This window comes from Leiobunum rupestre, chromosome 6 (genome assembly GCF_980474605.1).
Source record: "Leiobunum rupestre chromosome 6, qqLeiRupe1.1.hap1, whole genome shotgun sequence".
In the NCBI taxonomy this organism is placed as follows: domain Eukaryota; kingdom Metazoa; phylum Arthropoda; class Arachnida; order Opiliones; family Sclerosomatidae; genus Leiobunum; species Leiobunum rupestre.
Genome location: NC_143389.1, coordinates 67,140,178 through 67,162,254, shown reverse-complemented (window position 1 = coordinate 67,162,254; position 22,077 = coordinate 67,140,178). Strand labels below are relative to the sequence as shown.

The 22,077-nt window shown below is 38.8% G+C and overlaps 1 protein-coding gene across 1 annotated transcript in view; it reads right to left on the bottom strand.

The window, feature by feature from the left end:
• Positions 1 to 253: 253 nt before the first annotated feature.
• Positions 254 to 22,077, bottom strand: part of LOC149943230 (ABC transporter G family member 23-like) — a 41,815-nt gene continuing 19,991 nt past the window's right edge. Inside the window, exons 2-11 of the mRNA XM_090177092.1 lie at positions 14,815 to 14,965; positions 10,327 to 10,481; positions 9,191 to 9,392; positions 8,321 to 8,491; positions 6,830 to 7,225; positions 6,223 to 6,400; positions 5,497 to 5,612; positions 3,253 to 3,589; positions 1,986 to 2,075; positions 254 to 1,313 (exon numbers count right to left, since the gene is read on the bottom strand). Coding sequence (XP_090033218.1) covers positions 1,102 to 1,313; positions 1,986 to 2,075; positions 3,253 to 3,589; positions 5,497 to 5,612; positions 6,223 to 6,400; positions 6,830 to 7,225; positions 8,321 to 8,491; positions 9,191 to 9,392; positions 10,327 to 10,481; positions 14,815 to 14,965 — 2,008 coding nt within the window. The 3' untranslated portion in view covers positions 254 to 1,101. The remainder of the gene's footprint in view (positions 1,314 to 1,985; positions 2,076 to 3,252; positions 3,590 to 5,496; positions 5,613 to 6,222; positions 6,401 to 6,829; positions 7,226 to 8,320; positions 8,492 to 9,190; positions 9,393 to 10,326; positions 10,482 to 14,814; positions 14,966 to 22,077) is intronic.

Below are 22,077 nucleotides of genomic sequence, written 5' to 3'. Positions count from 1 at the left end.
CACATAGCGACCAACGCTAGAAGTTCATTAACTGCTGGATTTTCGTCTGCTGAGCAGACGCTTTGTAGCGAAAATCCAGAAGTTTATGAACTTCTCGCGTTGGTCACCACGTGGCTCTATGTAAACCGAAGAGGATAACTGAGATACTTGAGTTAAAAATTTACCATATTAATGAAGAGAAAACTTATGATTATAAATATTCTTTGTATCTCAAAAAATATATTTATTTAATAAATCAAAAATAAACGTGGGTATTCGAAATTACACATAATAAATGCCGTACAGTAAATGAAGATATATACATATACGTGTATACACGAGGCAACGCTTTAATTTATAACGAGGTATTTTACAACATTTTATTTCAATGATAATCTAAAACACTGAGCAAGTGCACCCACGAATTCCATTTTTTACATGAAAATTGAGTTTATTTCGGAAGCGATCTTATAGAAAACATTACTGGAAGGTAGGAGGGTGCTATTAGACAAGTTAAACTCGGTCTACCAAACGTGTAGGATCGTAGACATAATCTTATTGCTCAAAGACTGATTTCCCTACACGGTCTTTCTACCTGTTGTCTATGGTGCACTTAACCCGTCTAGTACCTCCGTTATAATAGATTTTTCAAGATAATATAAAATTTATTTAAATAGTAATTTTGGCATTTATATACTAGTTATTCCAAAGTTATAGTTGACTTTAAAAAAATGAGCGGAGAAATATGTGTATCTGAAAGTATATCCGTTTTAGAATACGGACATTGACCAACTGCATTCGTATCGCGCGATATTTCTGTTGCCTTTCATTTGGATGATAAATTGTACATGAAATGGACGTTGCCAAGGACACTGGGCAGAAGTTGTGGGGACATTTACTACACTGATGAATTCTCTGCTAGACCAATTTCCCCCCCATCAACAACAAGAAACGTAAATATACACTGTGAGAACAATTCGGTGTTTGGAATTATAATCAATAAATTGGCTTTACAGAATCGTACGGATGAATTCGCGCTCTTGCTGTATTTCAAATACAAAAGTGACAATTAAATGATTGTTCGTAATGTACGTGCTTCAGGAACTTTGACGCGTTTGTCCTTCACTTCTTATGCCGAAAGATAACCATTGCCGATATTAGAAATATGACGGACCAACCGACGACGCTAATTATTCCCAGCCAGACATCGGTGTGCTCTATGCCGAATCCTCTGGACATGATGGATCTGAGTGCTGTCGTCGAGTAGGTGGCAGGAACGAAGTAAGCGATGTACCGTATCACTTTAGGCATTCCTTCCAAAGGCCAAATAATACCTGCAGATATTACATTACGTTTTAACATATGAATAACACCGTATAAGTAACATAATAATAATAAGTAAGACAACGAGCAAACATTATCACCGAGCTGATTTTCAGAGTTATTGCTCAATAATGGTTTAGTTCTCATCACAGAGCCCCCTAGTGTCTAAATATGCCTAATTCGTAATATATACTACTAAAAAGGACGATGGCACACTAATAAGATCGGTCGTGCGTCCAGATCAGAGCTGGGCAAGAGTGTCATTGTCGAAAAAAAATTACGTCAGAAAATTAGCGTTAAAACAATAGGAAGAGCCATACTTATTGTTATTAATTCTCCAAAGAACGAATTCATCAAAGCTCAAAATTTGCCGCGTGTATTACTCCGCCTGACATTGATAAATGTAAATATAAAACTTCATAGGGATGTTTCTTATTTATAAACCACTTTTCCCTGATGAAATAGTTTGAGAAAATCCCTCACACTCTATTTTATTGTTTAACGTATTTTGAAAAATCAAAGAGAGTTTGCGAAGGTGCGTGTTTCAACATTACCATTATAGGCAGACGCTTATAGTTAAGCGATATATTATATACTTCTAATCTTAAAATCTAACTGAATTAGCGGTATTAGTTGGGTAGATATTAAACCGAGTAGAAATATGAAAGATTTTAGTAACTTACCACAAAGGAAAATACTTGGGTAGAGTATGACACCAACTCCAATAATGATACCAGTGTTTACATCTTCAACGATTGACGACAGAAGCAGCCCTGGAAATAGAGGATGGTATAACAGGAGGTGAAATAACTATAGAATGAAAAAAAAGTGGTAAATACGGTAAACAATGGTAAATAATATACTACTATGAATTATTTACGAAATAAAATTTAAGTGACATGACAGACTGTTTTTGTAATATAAATAACGTTTACCGTTTCCACTGTTTTTGAACGGTTTCCTTGATTTCGTAAATTATTATTTACCATTATTTACCAGCGGTGTGCACGATAATGATTATACTTAAAATGAGCAAACATTTTAATCCAAACGAAGAAAGTTACTCTTAATTCTAAGAAAACAATTGCAGTTCTACTACCATATGTAACTCATAAGTATGCCTCCATGAAGGGGTTGCCACCAGCCTCCTACGCATTGTAACCCGGCCACACAAAACCTACAATTAAGGGGACCCAAAAATTTAAAATTTCTTATCATCCTTGCGCCATTGAAAATGTTACCATGGAAATGAAATCTCGTGATTGTTTAATATAGAAACGCGCGCGATGAATTCTGTTTCCCATCATTCTATAAAGATGATGACGCGTTTTTAGTCAAGCATTGGAAGTAACGTTATTAACGTCATATGCCATTAACAAAGTTTCATTAAAGAAAATGATTTTATGGCATACTTATGAATAATTATGTTATAATCTACTACAAAATACGCCGAATCGCCGATTACAGTTATACAGGCTGGAAAATGTATCTCAAATCTTGGCTGGGGAACTGTGAATTATAGCTATTTAGTGAGAAGATATCAAACATAATCTCTTAAACAATGTATAAATTTATATTTATGGTGGTTCGTTGCCTAAGTTAATTTAGGCCCGTGCACGGGAAATTTCTTCAATTAATTTCTGGCATTTTATTTAGACAATTCTAGGCACTAGGTTATCTCTTATCTGAACCCCGTGGTCTAGGCAATGGAAAAGTTTCAACTTCCAAGAGTCAAGACCCATAAAGAAATGTCCCAGAATTGAAGAAAAAGAAAGGTGAGGACACATTTCATTAAATTAATTGGTTTTAATATAAATTGTTGCTTAGTCTCATTGGAAAAGGTTAAGCCTCTCATTAGTTCCAGTCGATTTAAGTATTAAACTCTGTACACGATACAGTAGGCAGCGGAGCTGTTACGTGCTGGCAACGTTAACTTTGAAGTCAGCTCACCTAAAACCATGCCGCATAAACCTTGAAGAACTGTCAGTCCAATGACAGCGATGATGGATCCCTTTAAGACTGTGTCGAACGCCGTGAACTGAATCAACAACATGAGGAGCACTTGGATAATGACGACGAAGGTGTTGGTCAGTAGTTGGGCCATGAAGATTTCGGTGTTGGATACTCCGCACACTTTTAACCTCTCAAAGACTCCGCTTCGCTTCTCCAAGAGCAGCGTGATTCCCGTCAGTGCTAGAGCCAAGAAATACGGCGTCGTCATGATAATGGATGGCGTGACGTATTCGTTGAAGGTCACGTCTTTACTCCCGTGGATAGGCTCCGTAAACTGAAAATGAAAGGCTCTTTATTTAGGAACCGCGAAGTTGCTTTCCAACGCTATACACCGAAAAAAAGACAATTCCTAACACCAGGAAACTATATAGGTATACACTTGGAATGTCCAAGGAAGTTTTTACGGCCGTGATGAAGCTCGTAGAAAAGGGCGTGTCTTAAAGCGGGAAAACTCACGAGAAAAACTGTCGCGCCTCGCTACCCTAATTCGATTAAAACTCGTCATTAAGCCTAGTCATGATTATTATATTACTAGCCGAGGAGCCCACCCTACGGGCGGGCCCTCAGCTAGTTGTGTGTTTCGAGGCGCTCCACCCCAGTAAGGCCCCCCCTGCCCCTTTTCCCCATGCCAGAATAACCGGGGTACCCTTTCCCCCCGCAAAAATAACAAAAAAACTCGTCTTTCTCTCTCGCCCCCCCCCCCCAATGAGGAACCCCTCCTCCTTTTTTCCATGCGAGAATAACCGGAGTACTCTCCCCCCCCCGCGAAAATAACTAAAAACTCGCCTATCTCTCTCATCCCAAACCCCCAAACAGGGGCAGATTTTCTCCCCCCTCATGACGAACAGAAAACTACGCTCGTCCTTGAGCCCCGACTTCCCTCTGTCCCGCGGGCCGCTCTGTCGCAGTAGCGAAGCGTAAGTCAGTCTCGGCTTCCCTCTGTTTCGCGGGTCGCTTTCTCTTCGCCTTACTTACTGACTAACCAAAAAGTCGAACGACGACAACGAAGTGGTTTTTATAATATACACTCTTAAAAAAAGGGTGTTTTAATGGTATATTAAGGGTGTAATATCTGTAAAAAAACACTCTTGAATGTTAATTTAAACGCCCTAAAGGGATTTTTATTGTCCCAAATTAAAAACCTGGAAAGGTGTATAAAGGGTGTTATATTACCCCGTAAATTGAGTGATTTAACACCTGGTAAGGGTGTAGCTCCCTTAAGGCAGTAGTTTAGTACCCTAAAAGGAGTATTTTAACACTTTAAAGGGAGTATTGTAGCACCCTTAAGGCAGTAATTTAGAACCTTAAAGGGAGTAGTGATAAAACTTTAAAGGGAGTATTATAGAACCCTTAAGGGAGTATTGTAGAACCCTGAAGGGGGTAGTGTAACACCCTGAAGGGAGTCGTTTGGTACCCTAAAAGGAGTCGTCTTGTACCCTAGAGGGAGTAGATAATAACCCTGAAGGGAATAGTTTTATACCACAAACTGTTAACAAAGGAACCAAAACGGAGGACATAAGCACCCCAAACAGTGTAAATAAACACCCTAGCAGGAAAACTGCTTTTTAAGGTGTAGAATAACATCCTTTATAAACCTGTTAAGGTGTTAAATATGGGACAAGAAAACACCCTTAAAGGTTTGAAAAGAAACCCTTTTTTTAAGAGTGTAGATTAGCTTACCTGATTATCTCTTTTATAACCATACAAATACCTGAAATTAGGTATCAGTACACTTCTTTCGCGAAGAACATTATAATTACTTCAAAATATTAAGTACGATAACAAATTGAGGTTTTAAAATCTATTGTTTTATAAGCCTTTTTTGCGCGGGAAGATCGCCTATTTGTTACCAGGACGACGCATTCTTTTCACGTCAAACCTCGAGCCAATGAATTTGAAATGTCGTGTTACGTCTTACACTTGACGTAGTTAAGCCCCGCCTTTTTCTCGACGTGCTTTCGTATCACCGTCCCAATGGAACCTTAGACATTCCAAGTGTATACCTCTATAGTTTCCTGCTAACACAAATTTGAATGATGAAAACTGTAATTAGTCTGGTTAAGTTGCCCTTTGAAAACTGCGCATCATTCTAGTGGAACATTTAGCGTCACAAATCGAAGAATTGCACAGTGTCTAATTATAAAGCACTGTCAATTTTTTATGAAAGTGAAGCGTACATACCTGTATAGGAAGAGCGGCTATTTGAGGATTGCTCCCAAATGACTCCAGCATGCCTTGTTGAAATTTTTCAAACGATTTGTATATAGAATCTTGCAAATTCGTTGATATTACTTGATCTACCAAAAACGATATCATTATGTGATATCAAATTATGTTGCATTTGATCATTCGAAAGAAAACATTTACACAACTGTCCATCAACATTATATATTAATACCAAATCTTTATTGTGATGATATTTTTCGGAATAAATTTGTACCCAAGTGAAAACCAGTTTTGGCTTAACCTAAAATGATTTAATTGGACATTCAGTAAGTATGCTGGTATCTTGGACTAAAGAATAAAGATACACTAATGATCACTGATTTCATTAGCAAGCGCTAAAACACTCTTCTCCCTATCCCTATAACGGTAAAATAAGCTTAACTCACTCTGCGCAAGTGCGAAGGTATCACCAGGAGCGACCATGTTGAAAACCTCTTGTACTTTGTTTTCAAGATTGCCACTCCTCTTGATACCTTCCCACACGCGTAGAGTGAGTTACGCATTTTCTAGTCGGGAGAGAGATCGGAAGAAGGGTTTTTTTTGGCGTTTTAGGGGAGCCGAAACATCCCTATATTATAAGTCAAATCTGGTGTTAATGAGCAATTTGAAGTTTTCCTTCACTGGGCGCATTAAACATTGCAACAAAAGAGAGGGGTTTCAGGTGACAATGAATAAACTTACTGGTGGTGTCCATGTACAATTTAACGAAGCTGCAACTGAGCGTAGTGTTGTCTACGTGCACACCTTTCTGGATTCTATTGACGAGACATCTGGTGAAATTATCCCTCATGTGAAGAGCCGCGAAACTGTGTCCATTTTCTATGGAACCAATTCCAGATGCTAAAGTTTTATACGGAACCTGTGTCGAATAAACGGGTAATTGCTTTAGTTATCCGGTATCATTCTAAAGAACTGAGCTTGGGGTCCTTGGTTGCCACATGGGCTAATATTTTTATCGCCAAATTTAATGCGGATATATTTTGAGCCGCCCGATTTTAAGGCAAGGTTCTAATTACTTCTCAAATATTTGCACTTTTTTTTTAATAAGCCCGTCACAACTCGTCTCCATTTCAGTAAAAAACGATTGCCGCTAGTTACGTTAAACACAACTGTAACGTGGGTTAGCGATTGATTTTAATTTAGTTCACACTTCCTTTCACAATTAAGTCAAAATATACAACAATGGGGTTTAAAAAGCTCAGAATCTAAAGTTGTAATCCCAAAGTTTTAAATTTAGCTATAACATAACAGCTTCTAATAAAATGTTTGTAGCTCAGTTATTTGTTACCTGATATATCATGACGTGATCGAGTTCATTTAGGAACTGTCGGCTGAGACGCGGAGGCGTTTCTTCGTTGACGATGGCCACCGGAAGGTCCCATACTTTCCTTCCAACACAAATCCCGAACAACGCTATTTCTATCGCTGGCAGAGCGAATTGCATGAACAGCGCGAACCAGTCTCTCGTCAGTAGCTTCCTGTTTTTATTAATCAAACTTCTGGTTTTCCTGAAGCGACCGAATGTCGACGACGAAGGATCCTTTTCCTTGGAGGCTTTTGGCTTCTGAACGACTGAAACTTTACTCAGACGCAAAGATTGGCGTTCTATCGAGTACGGTTTCGAATCAATAGCCTCGGGTTTCGAAGACACTTCTTCGGGTAAGATACCGCTCACGACAGAAAGCTATAAGTAAACAACTCCTCGTTATAGTAGTCAATTTCGGGAGGTGGAAAGGGTTCACGGGTGTCATCCTATCAGATATTATAACGCTAGAGCCCCATTTATTCCTAGACTTAGTTCTGAGCTATTTTCAACGACATGTAATAAAACATTGGATTGAATAAGAGTCGTTTGATCAATGCCACTGCACAAAAGTGACTTAGATTGTCATCTTACGATTTATAGTGTATTTTGCTAAATAACGCAACATGGACATTATTACAATTGTCATATCCTTATTTCGTGCAGTTTTCCATTTTGTGACGCGATGAATTTATGAAAATCGTAATATTTTTCTGACGTTGAAAGAAATTATTTCTATGAACGTATTTATTGGAGGAGAATATCTATTTTCAGACGAGTTTTAGCGTTGCCCTGCACCCCCTCGTATCCACCCTGCACCCCCCTCGTCTTCCGACCCGATTGAAGCACACGTCGGTGACGTTTTCCCTCCCCCCTATGACCGCATATTTTCTCAAAATAGCCATTCTCCCAAAGTATAAATAAATAAATAATTGTTAGTAGATTAAAAACCAATGCAAAATTCCCAAATTGTAAAATTTTAGAAAGTGCGACTTTTCGTTTACCTTTTACCAAAAGTGACAAAATTACAAAAAATGTGTCAATGGAAGCGTTTTTGAATGATACCGGCGAAGTAAAAGATTGGATGGGAGGAGGGAGGGTTTACAGGGGGGAGGGAATGAAGTTCCAATCTTTTACCAAAAGTGACAAAATTACAAAAAATGTGTCAATGGAAGCGTTTTTGAATGATACCGGCGAAGTAAAAGATTGGATGGGAGGAGGGAGGGTTTACAGGGGGGAGGGAATGAAGTTCCAAAGTAGGAACAGTGTCGCCCGGTGAGAGCTTCGAGAACTAAGGAAGGCTAAAAGGCTTAATGTTTTACTTTGCCACTCGTCAGAGACGCTATCTGCGTTTAAAAAAAACACGAAAGAACGCACCAGGAAGTGGTTGCATCGTCAAACATAGTCTAGCCGTCTGAGCATTATCTCACTTTTGCTGATACGCATTTGCCGAGTTTTCCCTGGTGGTTAACGTACCTTCCTCCGGACTTCTTTGAGTTCTCCCGTCAGAGAGTCATCGTCGGCAATCTCTTCGCCCATGACGCATATTTTGTAGAAGCACGCTTCCAGGCTAGTTTCGTTGAAGTGCTTCATCAGTTCGTCGGGACTGGATTCCGTCAACACCTTTCCATTTCTCATCAGACCAATCTGTCAATGTAAAGACAATCACGATGCAAATTTCTAGTCATTACATTATCTGGACGCTTTGAAAGTGTGGCTAATTTAATCCTCAGTTAATTATTCGCGACCAAAACGAGTCTAGGTGGCGCTGCGGTGCTACGCTCTTCCGAGGTAGCACCTATGATCTAGCGTCTGCTATTGGCCAATTAGAGAATAATCTCTAAATCTGAGCGTCGTAATTGTTCTCGTTACCATAAATTAAACACAAAACAGTGTAAAATTATAAAATACAAATAATACTCTGTTGTAGCTTCTGTTTCATCCACTATAACCCCCGAAAACACGTAATTGCGTACTATTAAAAGTCCTTACACTACTGACTGCTAAATACTCGTCCGCGAATACGCTACTTATCTAGTTTTCGACGGAAATCAAAAGAGGGCCTAGGGGTAGTTTTCAGGTTAACATAAAAAATGTCGGCGCTACCCCGTTCACCTCGTAATTCCCGGAAGAAAAACCCCGCCCCTCCGCCTTTGCCTGTGTAATATTTCCCCCTAAGGAGGATAATACTGTATTATCGCACCATAGTGTATTATTAATACACTATGGTACGATTGCAAGTTGTCTATCCTTGAAGGCGAAGAATATCTACCACGAATCATGAAACACAGAGGACATAGTCACATATCTTCTGTTAACCCGAATACGTTCTTGGTTAGTATTTACCAAATTGGCATCCTTCGCTTCGTCGATGTAATGCGTTGTTACAATGATAGTTTTGTTTTCTTCTCGCGAAACCTTGATCAGGTACTTCCAAATAGTTTGTCTCAGAAGCGGGTCAACTCCAACTGTGGGTTCGTCCAGAACAATAATCGGAGGATCGTGAATCAGAACAGTCGCCAGAGAAACTCTCCTCTTTTGCCCTCCGCTGCAAAAACAAATACTTTCAATATTAGGAATGATATTATTATCAGAAGTATGTAACATACCTCTTACGGGAAAAGTATCCGTCTCCCTATCCCGCTATTCAAAATTGACATAATTAGCAAAAGTGTGCCAGTCCCTATACTTTCCAAAGCGAAAGATAGGCTGGGATGGATGCTGCACCCAGTGGCGTAATTAGGAGCTCCGCTAACCCCCCCCCCCACGAAAACAACTCGGAGCCCTTTTAAATAGCACCGATTTTGATCAGAAACGTTCGGGGGCGCTATTTACGCCACTGGCTTCTCCCAATTTCTGGTTTTGTTCTTTCGCGTTTCGTATTAAAACGCCGATAGATGGCGGTAGCATTTCCGTCGAGTGACAAAAAATCAGTATAATTGTTACTCTTTTCCGGCGCTTGCTTACTTCTCGTAACTCTCACAGGCGACGCTATTTCTACTGTTGAGCTTCATTCCATACCCAATTCATACCCTCCCTCCTCCCAACATTTACTTCGCGAGTTACATTCCTTCCAAAAACGCTTCCATTGGCACACTTTTCGTAATTATCTCACTTTTGGAGTAAAATAGGCGGTACGTGTGAGTTTTAAAGATTTCTTTTGATTCCCAGTGATTTTATGATTTTCATAATTTTGTATTTTTAAAATTTCGTTCGAATATTTCCCGATTTGTTTTTTTGCCGAAGCCATAATTTTCGGAAATTTTGGCTAATTACTAAAGATTTAAAGATTTTATAGATTTCTTGATTTTTAAGAATATTTCTCAATGTTTTTGAATTTAACCGATTTCTCGATTTTTAAGAATATTTTCGATTATTTTTTTAATTTCACCAATTTTTTCAGATTTGGTAATTTTGAAATCACTGTGAGATTCAAACTCCCGTAAGAGATATTTTTGTAAAGTTTCGTTATTGGTGGGAACCTGAGTGTGCCGACGATCCTCTTCTTGTAAGGGATGTCGAAGAGCGCGATGAGATTGTCGATGCGTTTTTCCAGATCGGCGTCCGAGATCCCGTGAAATGTGGCGAACAACGTCAGCGTCTCTTCGATTGTGAGGTCCAGAAACAGAGCGAGTTCCTGCGGGAAGACAATTTCCATTAGGCTTTAACACTAACAGTACACGCTAATTTAATTACACATTAAACTATTAAGTTACTAACACCCTAATTAAAAGCGTTATCTAATCTTGCCGCCCAGGTACGGTTTTTCACACTCTGGCTTAGAAAAAATTACAGTATTCAGGGGGCGCAGGGGTTTATTGATAATCAAAAATTGGAAATGAGATTATGAGTGGAATTTCGGGAATGGTTGTTGATTCAACCATGGACGAATTTCAGGACACTTCTCGGGCCGCTTTTCATTTCCCGCTTACGTTCCGCAGCAACTAGAGATGGGGTTAATTCGCGATTCTCTCATAAGGGCGCGCTGGCTTCGACTTCAGGGGCAAATAAAACGTCACGTGACCACCGAATCTCCACGTGTATTTAAAACAAGCCAACATACGATTTTGAAAATCAATTGGCGATTTAACAAGCGGTAAGTAATTAAAAAACACTTTATGCCTAAGATTAACACCCCTCGAAGTATCAGCCATTCTCGCTCACCTAGCATAGCAATCAACTAACCTATTCGCTAAGCTTCATCGCGTCGAGTGATACAAGATTTAGTTAAGCAATGAGTCTCAACATGATCATTCGGACCTGGTTTGATCCCTAGGAGCCCTGGTTTGATCCCTAGGAGCCCTGGTTTGATCCCTAGGAGCCCTGGTTTGATCCCTAGGAGCCCTGGTTTGATCCCTAAGAGCCCTGGTTTGATCCCTAAGAGCCCTGGTTTGATCCCTAGGAGCCCTGATTTGATACCTGGGGACCCTGGTTTGATTCCTAGGAGCCCTGGTTTGATATCTAGGGTACCGTAATTGGGGTGGCGGAGTCGTTAGCACTTTCGCCTCGCAGCAATAGGAGACGGGTTCGATCCCAGCTTGCGGCACTGGGTGGAAACTCGGAACCACTCCTTCTGCGTTCAGTTTGCAAGTTATCTCCCCACTGGCTAAAGGGGTTTACCCTTGAGCTCTTCGGTTTCCTCTTCCCGTAAAACTTGTAAAAGTTAACGGTAATATAAGTGTAGGGTGCTGTTGGCTCGCGAGGCATGAAGGGCTTGCCATCACCCTCCTACGCATTTTAACCCGAAATCCTGTTTTAAGGCATTATAGGTCGCTAGATGACATGGGCCTAAGGTGGTGCCTTGGGTATTAGCTTAGCTGATTATCCCTATTGGACCTAGTTTAATCCCTAGGGGCCCCGGTTTGCTCAAACGAGGTAGGACTGAGAGATAGCGCGGCTCGACCCGACTAGCAAAAGCAGCGGCTCCCTTTAGATGCTTATTTAAAAAAAACTAAATACGTAGGACTTGACTCGATAAAAATGACTACACTCCCCATCCTATTAATGAATGTATTGGCCTAGTAAAAACCGAACTAAACGTACGGTACATGCATGGACATATTCCCACAGCTAGGAGAGTGAGGAAAACTTTTTTATCGCGCTTTATGTCGCTTAAAGTAAAATCAACAACGTTACTGGTGGAGAGAAGGAAGGCAAAAATAAACAGTTATTTAAAGTGGGGGGTATTACTTCACGCGGTTTTGGGGCTGGGATCAGCTTTCTCCCACACTCGACAGAGGCGCTGCTTTACAGACTGATCTTTTTATTCGCGCGAGGGTGAAAGTAATTTAATACCCACTTATATCCAATAAGCTCGTGAGCCAATATGGCTCGATAACTATTGGCTCGGCTCGGCTGGACCAAAAAAAAGCTCACCCGTTTAATTGTCTCCCAGAAAAAGTAGAGCTAAAATTTTCATTTTACCGGGCCCTAGCTCGCTCTCGGTGACCCTGACACAATTTTGTTAGAAGCCTTTTAAATAAAGGTTTTTAATTTGTATTTATTATATCAGAAAGATGTATTTCTGATTATATGTTATACAAATTTGGAGACTCAAGGCGCGGCGAGCTTCCTCCAAAAGAAATCTAAATTCGGGACCAGCACTTTTATTTTTCCAAGGTTAAATCCGAGGCCACTAGTAAAATGGTCAGCTGTGACCAAAAGTGTATAAATACTCTCACGACATAAGTATCGATCCAGGTCATAAAAATTAAACATGCATCTTTCGAGGATGGACACGGATTCCCTTGGGCATGAGTTTCCCGCCAAATCACTTATGTTCATTAATTCGCTTAAGGACGTAAAATGTTAAAATTACACCGCGTAGGGATACATATTGTTATGACGCTCTTCCCAAACGTGTATTGAAAAATCAAAGGGAGCTTGCGCAGGCACATGTATCAAGCGAATAATAAAAAAACTAGCTAGACTAAAACCCAAGTGACCTAGCGACGTTTAAAGCCTTTAAATAAAGTGGGTGGGTTGACCCGCGTAGAAGGGTGGTGGTAAAACCTTCATGCCACGTGACCCCACAACTTCCTACACTAAATATTACCGTTAACCTCAACGAATATTTATGCAAAAGGAAACCGAAGAACTTGGGGGAGCCGGGCTCGATCCCAGCTCTTGGCATTGGAAGAAAACTCGGAACAACTCCTTCTGTGTTGAGTTTGAAAGTTCTTCCTACACTTGTTAAAGGGGTTTTCCCCCGAGTTCTTCGGTTTCCCCTTCCATAAAAACTTGTAGAGGTTAACTGTAATAGTTAGTGAAGGGCTTTCCACCACCCCCTTACGTATTGTAACATGGCCACCGGTTTAAGGCATTTAAATCCGCTATATGGCTTGGGCCTAAGTTGGTGCCTCGCGTATTAGCATAGCTGATTATTATAATTATTATATCTTGTAAATTCAACGCAGAAGGAGTTGTCTCGAGTTTTCACCCAGGGCCCACAAGATGGGTAGGTTAATATTTATCTCGTAAGACATGTATTATATACTTCTGGTGTGACTTAATTATCAGAATTATGTGAAATTTATTTTGAATTAGTATGGGAATACATCTAAGATGGACAGAGGTGGAGAAATTTTAAAATTTATTGCTATTGAATAATTAAATACGAACTTTATTTTGTCGTTTGCAGCTTTTCGGTTAATTCGTTATCTCTCGGTAAATAAGTTCAGGAGGAAAATGTCAGAAGCCAGATTTTGGCAGGAAACAACGTCAAAGGAGAGTATGATCGATTACATGGCGAAATTACCATCATTGTAACTTTCATAAAAACCGATGTTTTAGATTTGTAAGTCAGCAATTTATTCGAGCTTACGTTTGAAAGTCAATCAAAACAAATTGAGAATCGAATTCGCGGCTTGCATTAGTCATAAAATTGAAAATCAGGGTTGACAAAAAATATCTGATTAAGAACTTATTGATGTTGCTGAGAAAGTAGGTGTCTACCTTGCAGATCTTCTTTCAAACAAAACCCCTCTATTTTCTCAATGATATAGCGCCATCTACCAAGGTTTTCTTTATTGTTTTGGGAAATGTGATTATTTAGCCAAGAAAATGTTTGATTGCGCTCTTACTTTCGTGCAACTTTAAAGGGAGTATGAACTTCCATACGAATTTCATGTTTTTGCCATTAGATTTAACAGAAGCTAGGAGTGATAAAAACTAGTCGTGGGCTCGTACCGCGTGTTATTCATAATTATTATTATATTAATTAAATATTATTAATGCCTTATTTTTATTAATTCATTTTATTTTGAAATAGTAATTTAATTCATATTATTTTGTTAATATTTATTATAATTTATAAATTATATAATCTGAATCATTAATAATTAAAGGGACTCATTTTAGATTTAACATTATCATTATATTATTGTAAAAAAGTATATTTAGAAGTAGCTAGAAAATTTTCGTTTATTCAGAGAAGGGCTGATTGAGTCTGAGAAGACCGCGAGCCCGGCGAAGACACCATCTGATTAATCAGGGTGAGATATGTGTAACGGCCACGCCAACGGGAGGACACGTGGGGACAGGGGTGGGGACACCCGTGGCGGAAGTATTCCGACTACCCGTTGGGGGATTGGTGGTCGTCCTCACACGGCCTTCCACAAACTGCCTCCCGGACGCCTGGGATTACAGGAGAAGTAGCTAGAAATTGATAAAATTTGGTATTTCTAGGGCTCGGCGGAACAGATAAATTAACCACCAAATTTCCGATTATTCATAAAAAGGTCTAATTCAAATAAATTTCGGTTATGGATAAAAACCAATAATACAGATATTTCTTATCCAAACCCCGAGCTCTAGGTATTTGTGAAAGCTGCCATTAGAAATACTTTCGATATCCGAGTATTACAAAAAAAATGGGAGTTGGCTTCTGTGATATATTAAATTATTAAGTATTAACTAATTATGATGTTTAATCTTAGTAATTAGGCTTACAAAGCAAATATTTTGCATACTTGTGGCATGTATCCAACATCAGCTCCGGGTATCCTGGGTGGTCTGGAAAAGCAGGGAAAGTAGACATCTCCCCTCGAAGGACGGATTATCTGCGTTAACGCTTTTAGAGAAGTGGTTTTCCCGCATCCACTGGGACCCAGAAGAGCGTATCTACAAAAAGAAACATAAAAATAACGATTTACTTTAAATCTAATAGTTAAGGACTTTCAGGAAATGCGCTGGCTGCTTCTAAGAACGTAAAATCTTAAAATGATTGCATTAAGGTTCATGATACTTATTGTGACGTAAAAGCAAGGATCCTATATGTTAGAAGGATAGGTAGCCCTCCGGCCAGCCCGTGTTTTCAAAACGCCGGCAGCGCCGTCGATATTAAGAGAGCCTCCAAACGTGGGACGTCTTGTTTCTATTCCCTCAAGGACAAATTTTGGCGGTGCTTCCCCGATGTTTTGTCCTTGACGGAATATAAAGACGAATTCTCTATCGCGCATGACCCACCGACGGCGCTGCCATTTTTCGTCCCTCGCCTCATATCCTACTAACATATAGGATCCTTGGTAAAAGGTAGTTGACCGCAAAATGTTCCAAAACCATTTAAAGGAACAAATCGGCGTTCGAAAAATCTGGCTGATAAAATAATAGCAAGTGTCGGCTCTATCATTGCCACATGTATTATGATAAGGGCCTTGTTATAAGTGATGGCAATTAATCTACCAGATTCTTCGAAAAAACGACTTTACTGGAGAGCGTGGTGCCATCTATTAATGGTCAAAATAGCGAAACAATAACGTCGCCAGAGAACCATTGTAGAGAATTATAATTAAACCACTTTTTCTTTACTTATTGGACTTTAGCCTAAATTATATAACACATGGATATAAAATATTTCGTTAAAAATTTATATAATTTTAGTGTATTGTCAAATTTAAAAACGAGACAATCAACGCGAGGGGTACTTTTAAGTCCCGCCTTTTGGGTCAAAATGTAGCTACTTCACGTCGAGCTGACACTTGCTTTAAGTACAGCAGGTCCAACTAATTGCTACTATTTCTGTACCACTGTTTAAGCGTATCTAAATAGTAATTGTCAAATTTGAATATATATATAGAATGTTTAGCAGGACACCGTCCGAAATTACATCAGTATTAGTTGTTTTTGCTATTCAGAGTTCGTTTACCGAGAACACATAAAATTAACTAAGAACTATTGCCATATTCTTTCCACTCTTTGATTGGTAAGATAACTATTATGGTTATAAAAATAATGATTATAACAAAAAATTATAATTTATAGAATCCATTTTACACGACTATTTGAAAAAGTAGAAACTAGGGGGCGCCAGTCAATTTTCAGAGTTCAATAAGTAAAACTTCATGGTTCCAGCATTTCATATTTCCGTTGTTCTTAGTTACTTCAGTCAAGACGAAATTGCAGTCATAAGACCAGAAAGAAAAACTATAGTGTCTTTGGTGAAAACAATAAACTAAATTTATCTTAGAGAGATTTACCCTTTGAACGCGTCTCAACTGCATGCTCATAACGGTTATTGCCGAAATCAGTGTTATTTGAGCCATAGACTAAGGAACTATCCTTAGTATATCATTCTATGTCTGAGCTAGGAGAATTAATGTCTTTTTTAGTATTATATTTCTAGATCTGAGACTAGTAAAATGCTTGCCATTTAACAATAAACAGTTGATGAGCTTCAATAACTGATCGGTAGATGGCGGTACTCGTCTGCTGTAGTTTTTTCCTAGTACAGCTATTTCTTTAAATAAAAGCACTTGCCATCTCGTGATTTACGATTTTTGCACTCAATAAGCGAGTTTTAATAACCGCACCACAGTCTATCGGCTTTAAAAATAACTATTAGTATGGTACTTGTCACAACAACGGGACGCCTAAGCTGAGTCCTAGGTCACCGAGGTCACACTGAGGTATGACCTCAAAGTACCATTCTTGTCTGCTTTTTGATAAGATATTATTGAAACTCGCTTATTAAGCTTACAAAGAAAAATGTCCGTGGTAATTAATATAAAAAAACAAGAATTTATGTCCATTAGTTGCATATTATTTCCAAACAGGAATTTAACTTAGAAGGGGGTGTTACGAATGACTATGTTTTTTCACTGTGTTATTTATAAATTTAAGTTTTAAATTTCGAAAATATTTTCATTAAAGTACATAAATATTTTACAGTCCGTTTTATGTGTCAAAAAATATACTTAACGTAATTATCATCTAATGTAGAGCCGAAAATTTACTTATTTCTACTTGAACCCAATCCAGGGCCGTGCTTAGGGGAGAGGTGAGCTGGGTGGCCTCCCAGAGCCCTGAATAGGGGGGAGGCGAGCTAGGTGACTGCCCAGGGCCGCTAAAGTTTAGCCATAGGTATCTATACAACGGAAGGTCGCTTTACTCCATTTCACCCATGCATTTCGGAGACCTGCGATTTCTATGTAGACTGGAGGCTGCTAGTCAGGATGGTGACTGGAGACGAGAGGCTTCTAGTCGCGATGGTGACTGGAGATCTGGAGAGTGGAGGCCCAACCTTTCAGTGGAGACGGGAGGACAGAAGACTGGAGGACCGAAGACTGGAGGACCGAAGACTGGAGGACCGAAGACTGGAGGACCGAAGACTGGAGGACCGAAGACCTGAGGACCGAAGACTGGAGGACCGAAGACCTGAGGGCCAAAGACTGGAGGGGCGAAGACTGGAGGGGCGAAGACTGGAGGGGCGAAGACTGGAGGGGCGAAGACTGGAGGGGCGAAGACTGGAGGGGCGAAGACTGGAGGGGCGAAGACTGGAGGGGCGAAGACTGGAGGGGCGAAGACTGGAGGGGCGAAGACTGGAGGGGCGAAGACTGGAGGACCGAAGACTGGAGGACCGAAGACTGGAGGACCGAAGACTGGAGGACCGAAGACTGGAGGGGCGAAGACTGGAGGACCGAAGACTGGAGGGGCGAAGACTGGAGGACTGAAGACTGCAGATCCAAAGTGCTGCCGACCTATGCCTGTGACTATGATGCCCGCGGATTGTGTCAACGCCGTAATTCCTGTGTATTTTGAGTACAGTGTAAAGGTCAATTGGATCTTTGCTAACGATAAGTTCAAGCCGTAATAAATTACGTGAGGCCTTTGCACGAAATTGGCCGCAAAATTGACTCCCTTACCAATAGACCTCGAAGAACCTTCCCACAGGCTTGGGCTAATTAATACAAGGACGTTTCAGCTCTCTTAAAAGGCTGAAACGCAAAAACACTTCTTCCCATTCCTCTCACAACTAAACAAGTCGGCCCAGCCATAATATTACTTCCACATCGGTCAAATTAATGGGCCCCTAAGGGTAGAGCTCGGGGTTTGGATAAGAAATATCTCTTTTATTGGTTTTTATCCATAACCGAAAATTATCTGAATAAAAACTTATTTTTTGCATATTAAACCGTTTTATAACCGTGAATAATATTTATATATAAACAGTTAACCGAACTTTTTATGAATAATCGGAAATTTGGTGGTTAATTTATCTGTTCCGCCGAGCTCCACCTAAGGGCCGCAATGGGCATCGCGATCGAGATAAAATTTAATCACCCACAAATGGACGTATCGTTTATATTTGTGAATTCAAAAACGGGTATCACTCCTCTGAGAGTTTTTCATGGCCCATTAATGGACTTTTCTTTCATATTTGTCCCCTCAGTGGTCGGTGAGATATCAAGGGCCCAAAATTACGGGCCTATGAGGGACCCAATGGGTATCGTGTTAAATTTAAATGATGATTAGCCAAACTTAATTGTTTTCCATACCTAGAAATAACATAGCGAAACGCGAACGCGTTAATTGTCATTATTTTTTACTCAAACCGAATTTTTTTAGATACCTGGTTTCAGAAATAAGGTAGCGAAACACGAACGCGTTAATTGAGTAATTATCATTATATATTTTACTTAAAATGAATTTTTTTAAAATACCTGGGGACCTATACCACCGCAACTAACTACCGAGCCATCGCCAGCACCTCCGAACCGGGAAAAAGGTATGTACAGTCATTAAACAGTAGTTTTATTTATATTGATTGTCCTTGCACGTTACGTGTCCGGCTATGAAAGAGTCGTAGAATATATTGAAAATTAATATCCACAACATTGGACGGCCGAAAACTCGGTTCAATATTATCGACTGGGATGATAGTTTTCGCGCGTCTGGCAACGCTGCCCTCTATAGCGATTTCACGCAAGCTTATTGAGAAACCAACGCAAAATAAATATATCTCTGTACTGTGGTCGGGGATTGAAACCCGCTGAGTACGGTTTAAAAATATATACTCACTCGGCGCTAGCGCCATCTCTAATGCTGTCGTGGTATTAGACTACTACTTCTACTACTACTATTACTATTACTACTACAACTACATTTCAGTCATAGCAATAGTGCTATCGATTATTTTCGTTCTGCAAGGTATATTGTTAAGGTAGCTTTAAGGTGTTATTACCGAATCAAAGACATTACCAAGTTATTAAGGCTCGAATTTCTAGCTTCAAAATATCCAATTGACCAATACTCTAAACCACAAACGGTCTTACTGGTGAATACCTTTCTTCCAGCTTGGCTTCGTTAGAGGACTATTTGTTTTCGCTGTCTTAAGATATGCGCTGTATTGTATTGTTTTCTACACAAAAAATTTTAAATCTTATGTTAACCTAATTGTCAAGGAAATTAAGTGCTTTTCTTTTAAAGTTTAATTACATATTATATTTTTTTATTTTTACCTTTATATTTAATGGGACTTTTACACTTACGTGCGTTTCAAATTACGTTGTTTTCTACTATTTGAAGTACGGTAAACCTCTCCCGCAACTTGCTGCTTAGATAAATTATGTAGTTAGAAAGAAAGATAAGATTTCTTAGAAAAACCCTTTTATTTTGGAAAAAAATTATTTTTTAGAGTTGACAATTTCCCACAAAGTAATGATGTAAGAATTTGGTATTTTTTTCCTTGAAATGAGTGGTGTACCCATGTAGACAAATGTATATAAACAATGTGGTTAACTAACTGTTTCACCACACACGCTGTTGAAAAGCCTTATCCCAGCATTTCCTTAATGATAACGATAAATACCAGTTCGTGTTATCAAATTATCCTTTCTCTCTTATACTAGAAATCCGAATGTCTCCAAATTGAGGTCCTGGAATTATGGTAAAAGTGCGCTATTCGCCCGGGGGGGTTTCAAAGTCATTTTTAACGCGTCAAGAGCTAGTGGTGCGTCAATTGGTCTAGATGAAAATTTGCTGATATATATAATCGAATTCCCACTTTCGCGTGCTGTAGTGTCGGGAAAATCCGTCATCTTGGAAATTAATAAAAGCACCTATTTATCGAATTGACACGTACTATGACTTCCAATGTAGTTTAAAGCTAGCCTCGTAATTAATCTCCACTGATATGGTAAGATTAAGCGTTACGTTGATGAGACTACTGGCTTAGTACCTGAGGTGGGATTGCGGAGTGGTTAGCACCTTCGCTCCGCAGCAAAAGGAGCCGGGGTCGTGCCCAGTTTGTGTCAGTGGGTGAAAGCTCGGAGCTACTCTTTCCGCGTTGAGTTTGCGAGTTATCTCCACAATGCGGTTAAATAGTTTTTCCTCCGAGATTTCGCTTTCCCCTTTCCATAAAAACTTGTCGAGGTTAACAGCAGGGTTGGAAAGATAAAAACAAATGTTTCAAACGAGTGTTTTAAACAAAACACAATATGTTTAAAACGTTGATAATAAAGAGTTTGATTCAAAGGTCTGCTATGAAATCCGCTTTCGATAGTCACATTGTGTAGCATGTTCATGACGCCATAAAATATATAAATTATAGAATCTAGCAGAAGCTTATAATATAACCATTTTGGGTGGAAGGGCGTATCTTGATTAAACTACTCGTTTTGTGACTAGCGGTCGTCCAAGTTTGAATAGACTAAATAAAATAAGTCAAAAATAGTACGTCCTTAAACAAACTTTTTCAGTTTTCCTGTGCAATTAAGTGATAATTAATTCCAAAAGGAGATTTATATAAAAAGGTCCTGATTAAGATAGTACGCCAGACTAGCAAACAACAGTAGGATAAACGTTTACAAAACCCACAAATAAAACTACTACTCCTGCAGGGAGTTAAATACTTTTCCCGCAGCTGAAGTTTATTATAATCTTCTGGATATACTTATTGAACTTAGATGCTTCTTTGATTAGCCTAGCTGATTATTATTTGGGTATCAATATATAATTATTAGAATATAATATCAATATATTATTATTAGAATATAATATCAATATATTATTATTAGAATATAATATCAATATATTATTATTAAAATATAATATCAATATATTATTATTAGGCTATAATATAATATCAATATATTATTATTAGGCTATAATACAATATCAATATATTATTATTAGGCTATAATATAATATCAATATATTATTATTAGGCTATAATATAATATCAATATATTATTATTAGGCTATAATATAATATCAATATATTATTATTAGGCTATAATATAATATCAATATATTATTATTAGGCTATCATATAATATCAATATATTATTATATAATATTAATTTTATTTGTCTTAGCCTACGTTTTTATCCTGGTCCATTTACATATAAAACGTATCTACCCAAGAGAAGAAGTATATTTTTTAAATTTCAGGTTTTGATTCAATTGTTTAAATTGAACCTAGGATCCTTTACACTGTTTTTCCTCATATATCCTATTATGCTTATATAACGTAGCTGACAGCTCTGACGACGTAGGGGGCTAATAAATCTTATGCTAGCCCACCCTAAAATACTACTTTATCTAAAAATATTTAGTTCTATTGATAAGTAACTATGAAGATAGGAGTTTAAAACGTGTTTTAAACATTGTTTTTTTTAAATGTTTTAAAAGTTTTTTTAGTTTAAATTAAAAACCGTTTAAAACAAAGAATTGTGTTTTACACGATAGAAAACCCTGGTTAACGGTAATAGTAAGTATAGGGAGCAGCGCTGTTGGCTCGCGTTGTATGAAGGGCTCGCTAGCAGCCTCCTAAGCAGCTTGCCCGGCCACTTGAATTAATTTGATTGAAAGTCGTTAGATGACATTGGCTTAAGGTGGTGCCTTTTGTATTAGGCTAGCTAATTATTATTAGCTACCGGAAAGCTGCCGTCAAAACAATCCATGAACTAACTGGCTTAGAAATCTACGGCTGAGGTACAGCGTTTCGGGAAACT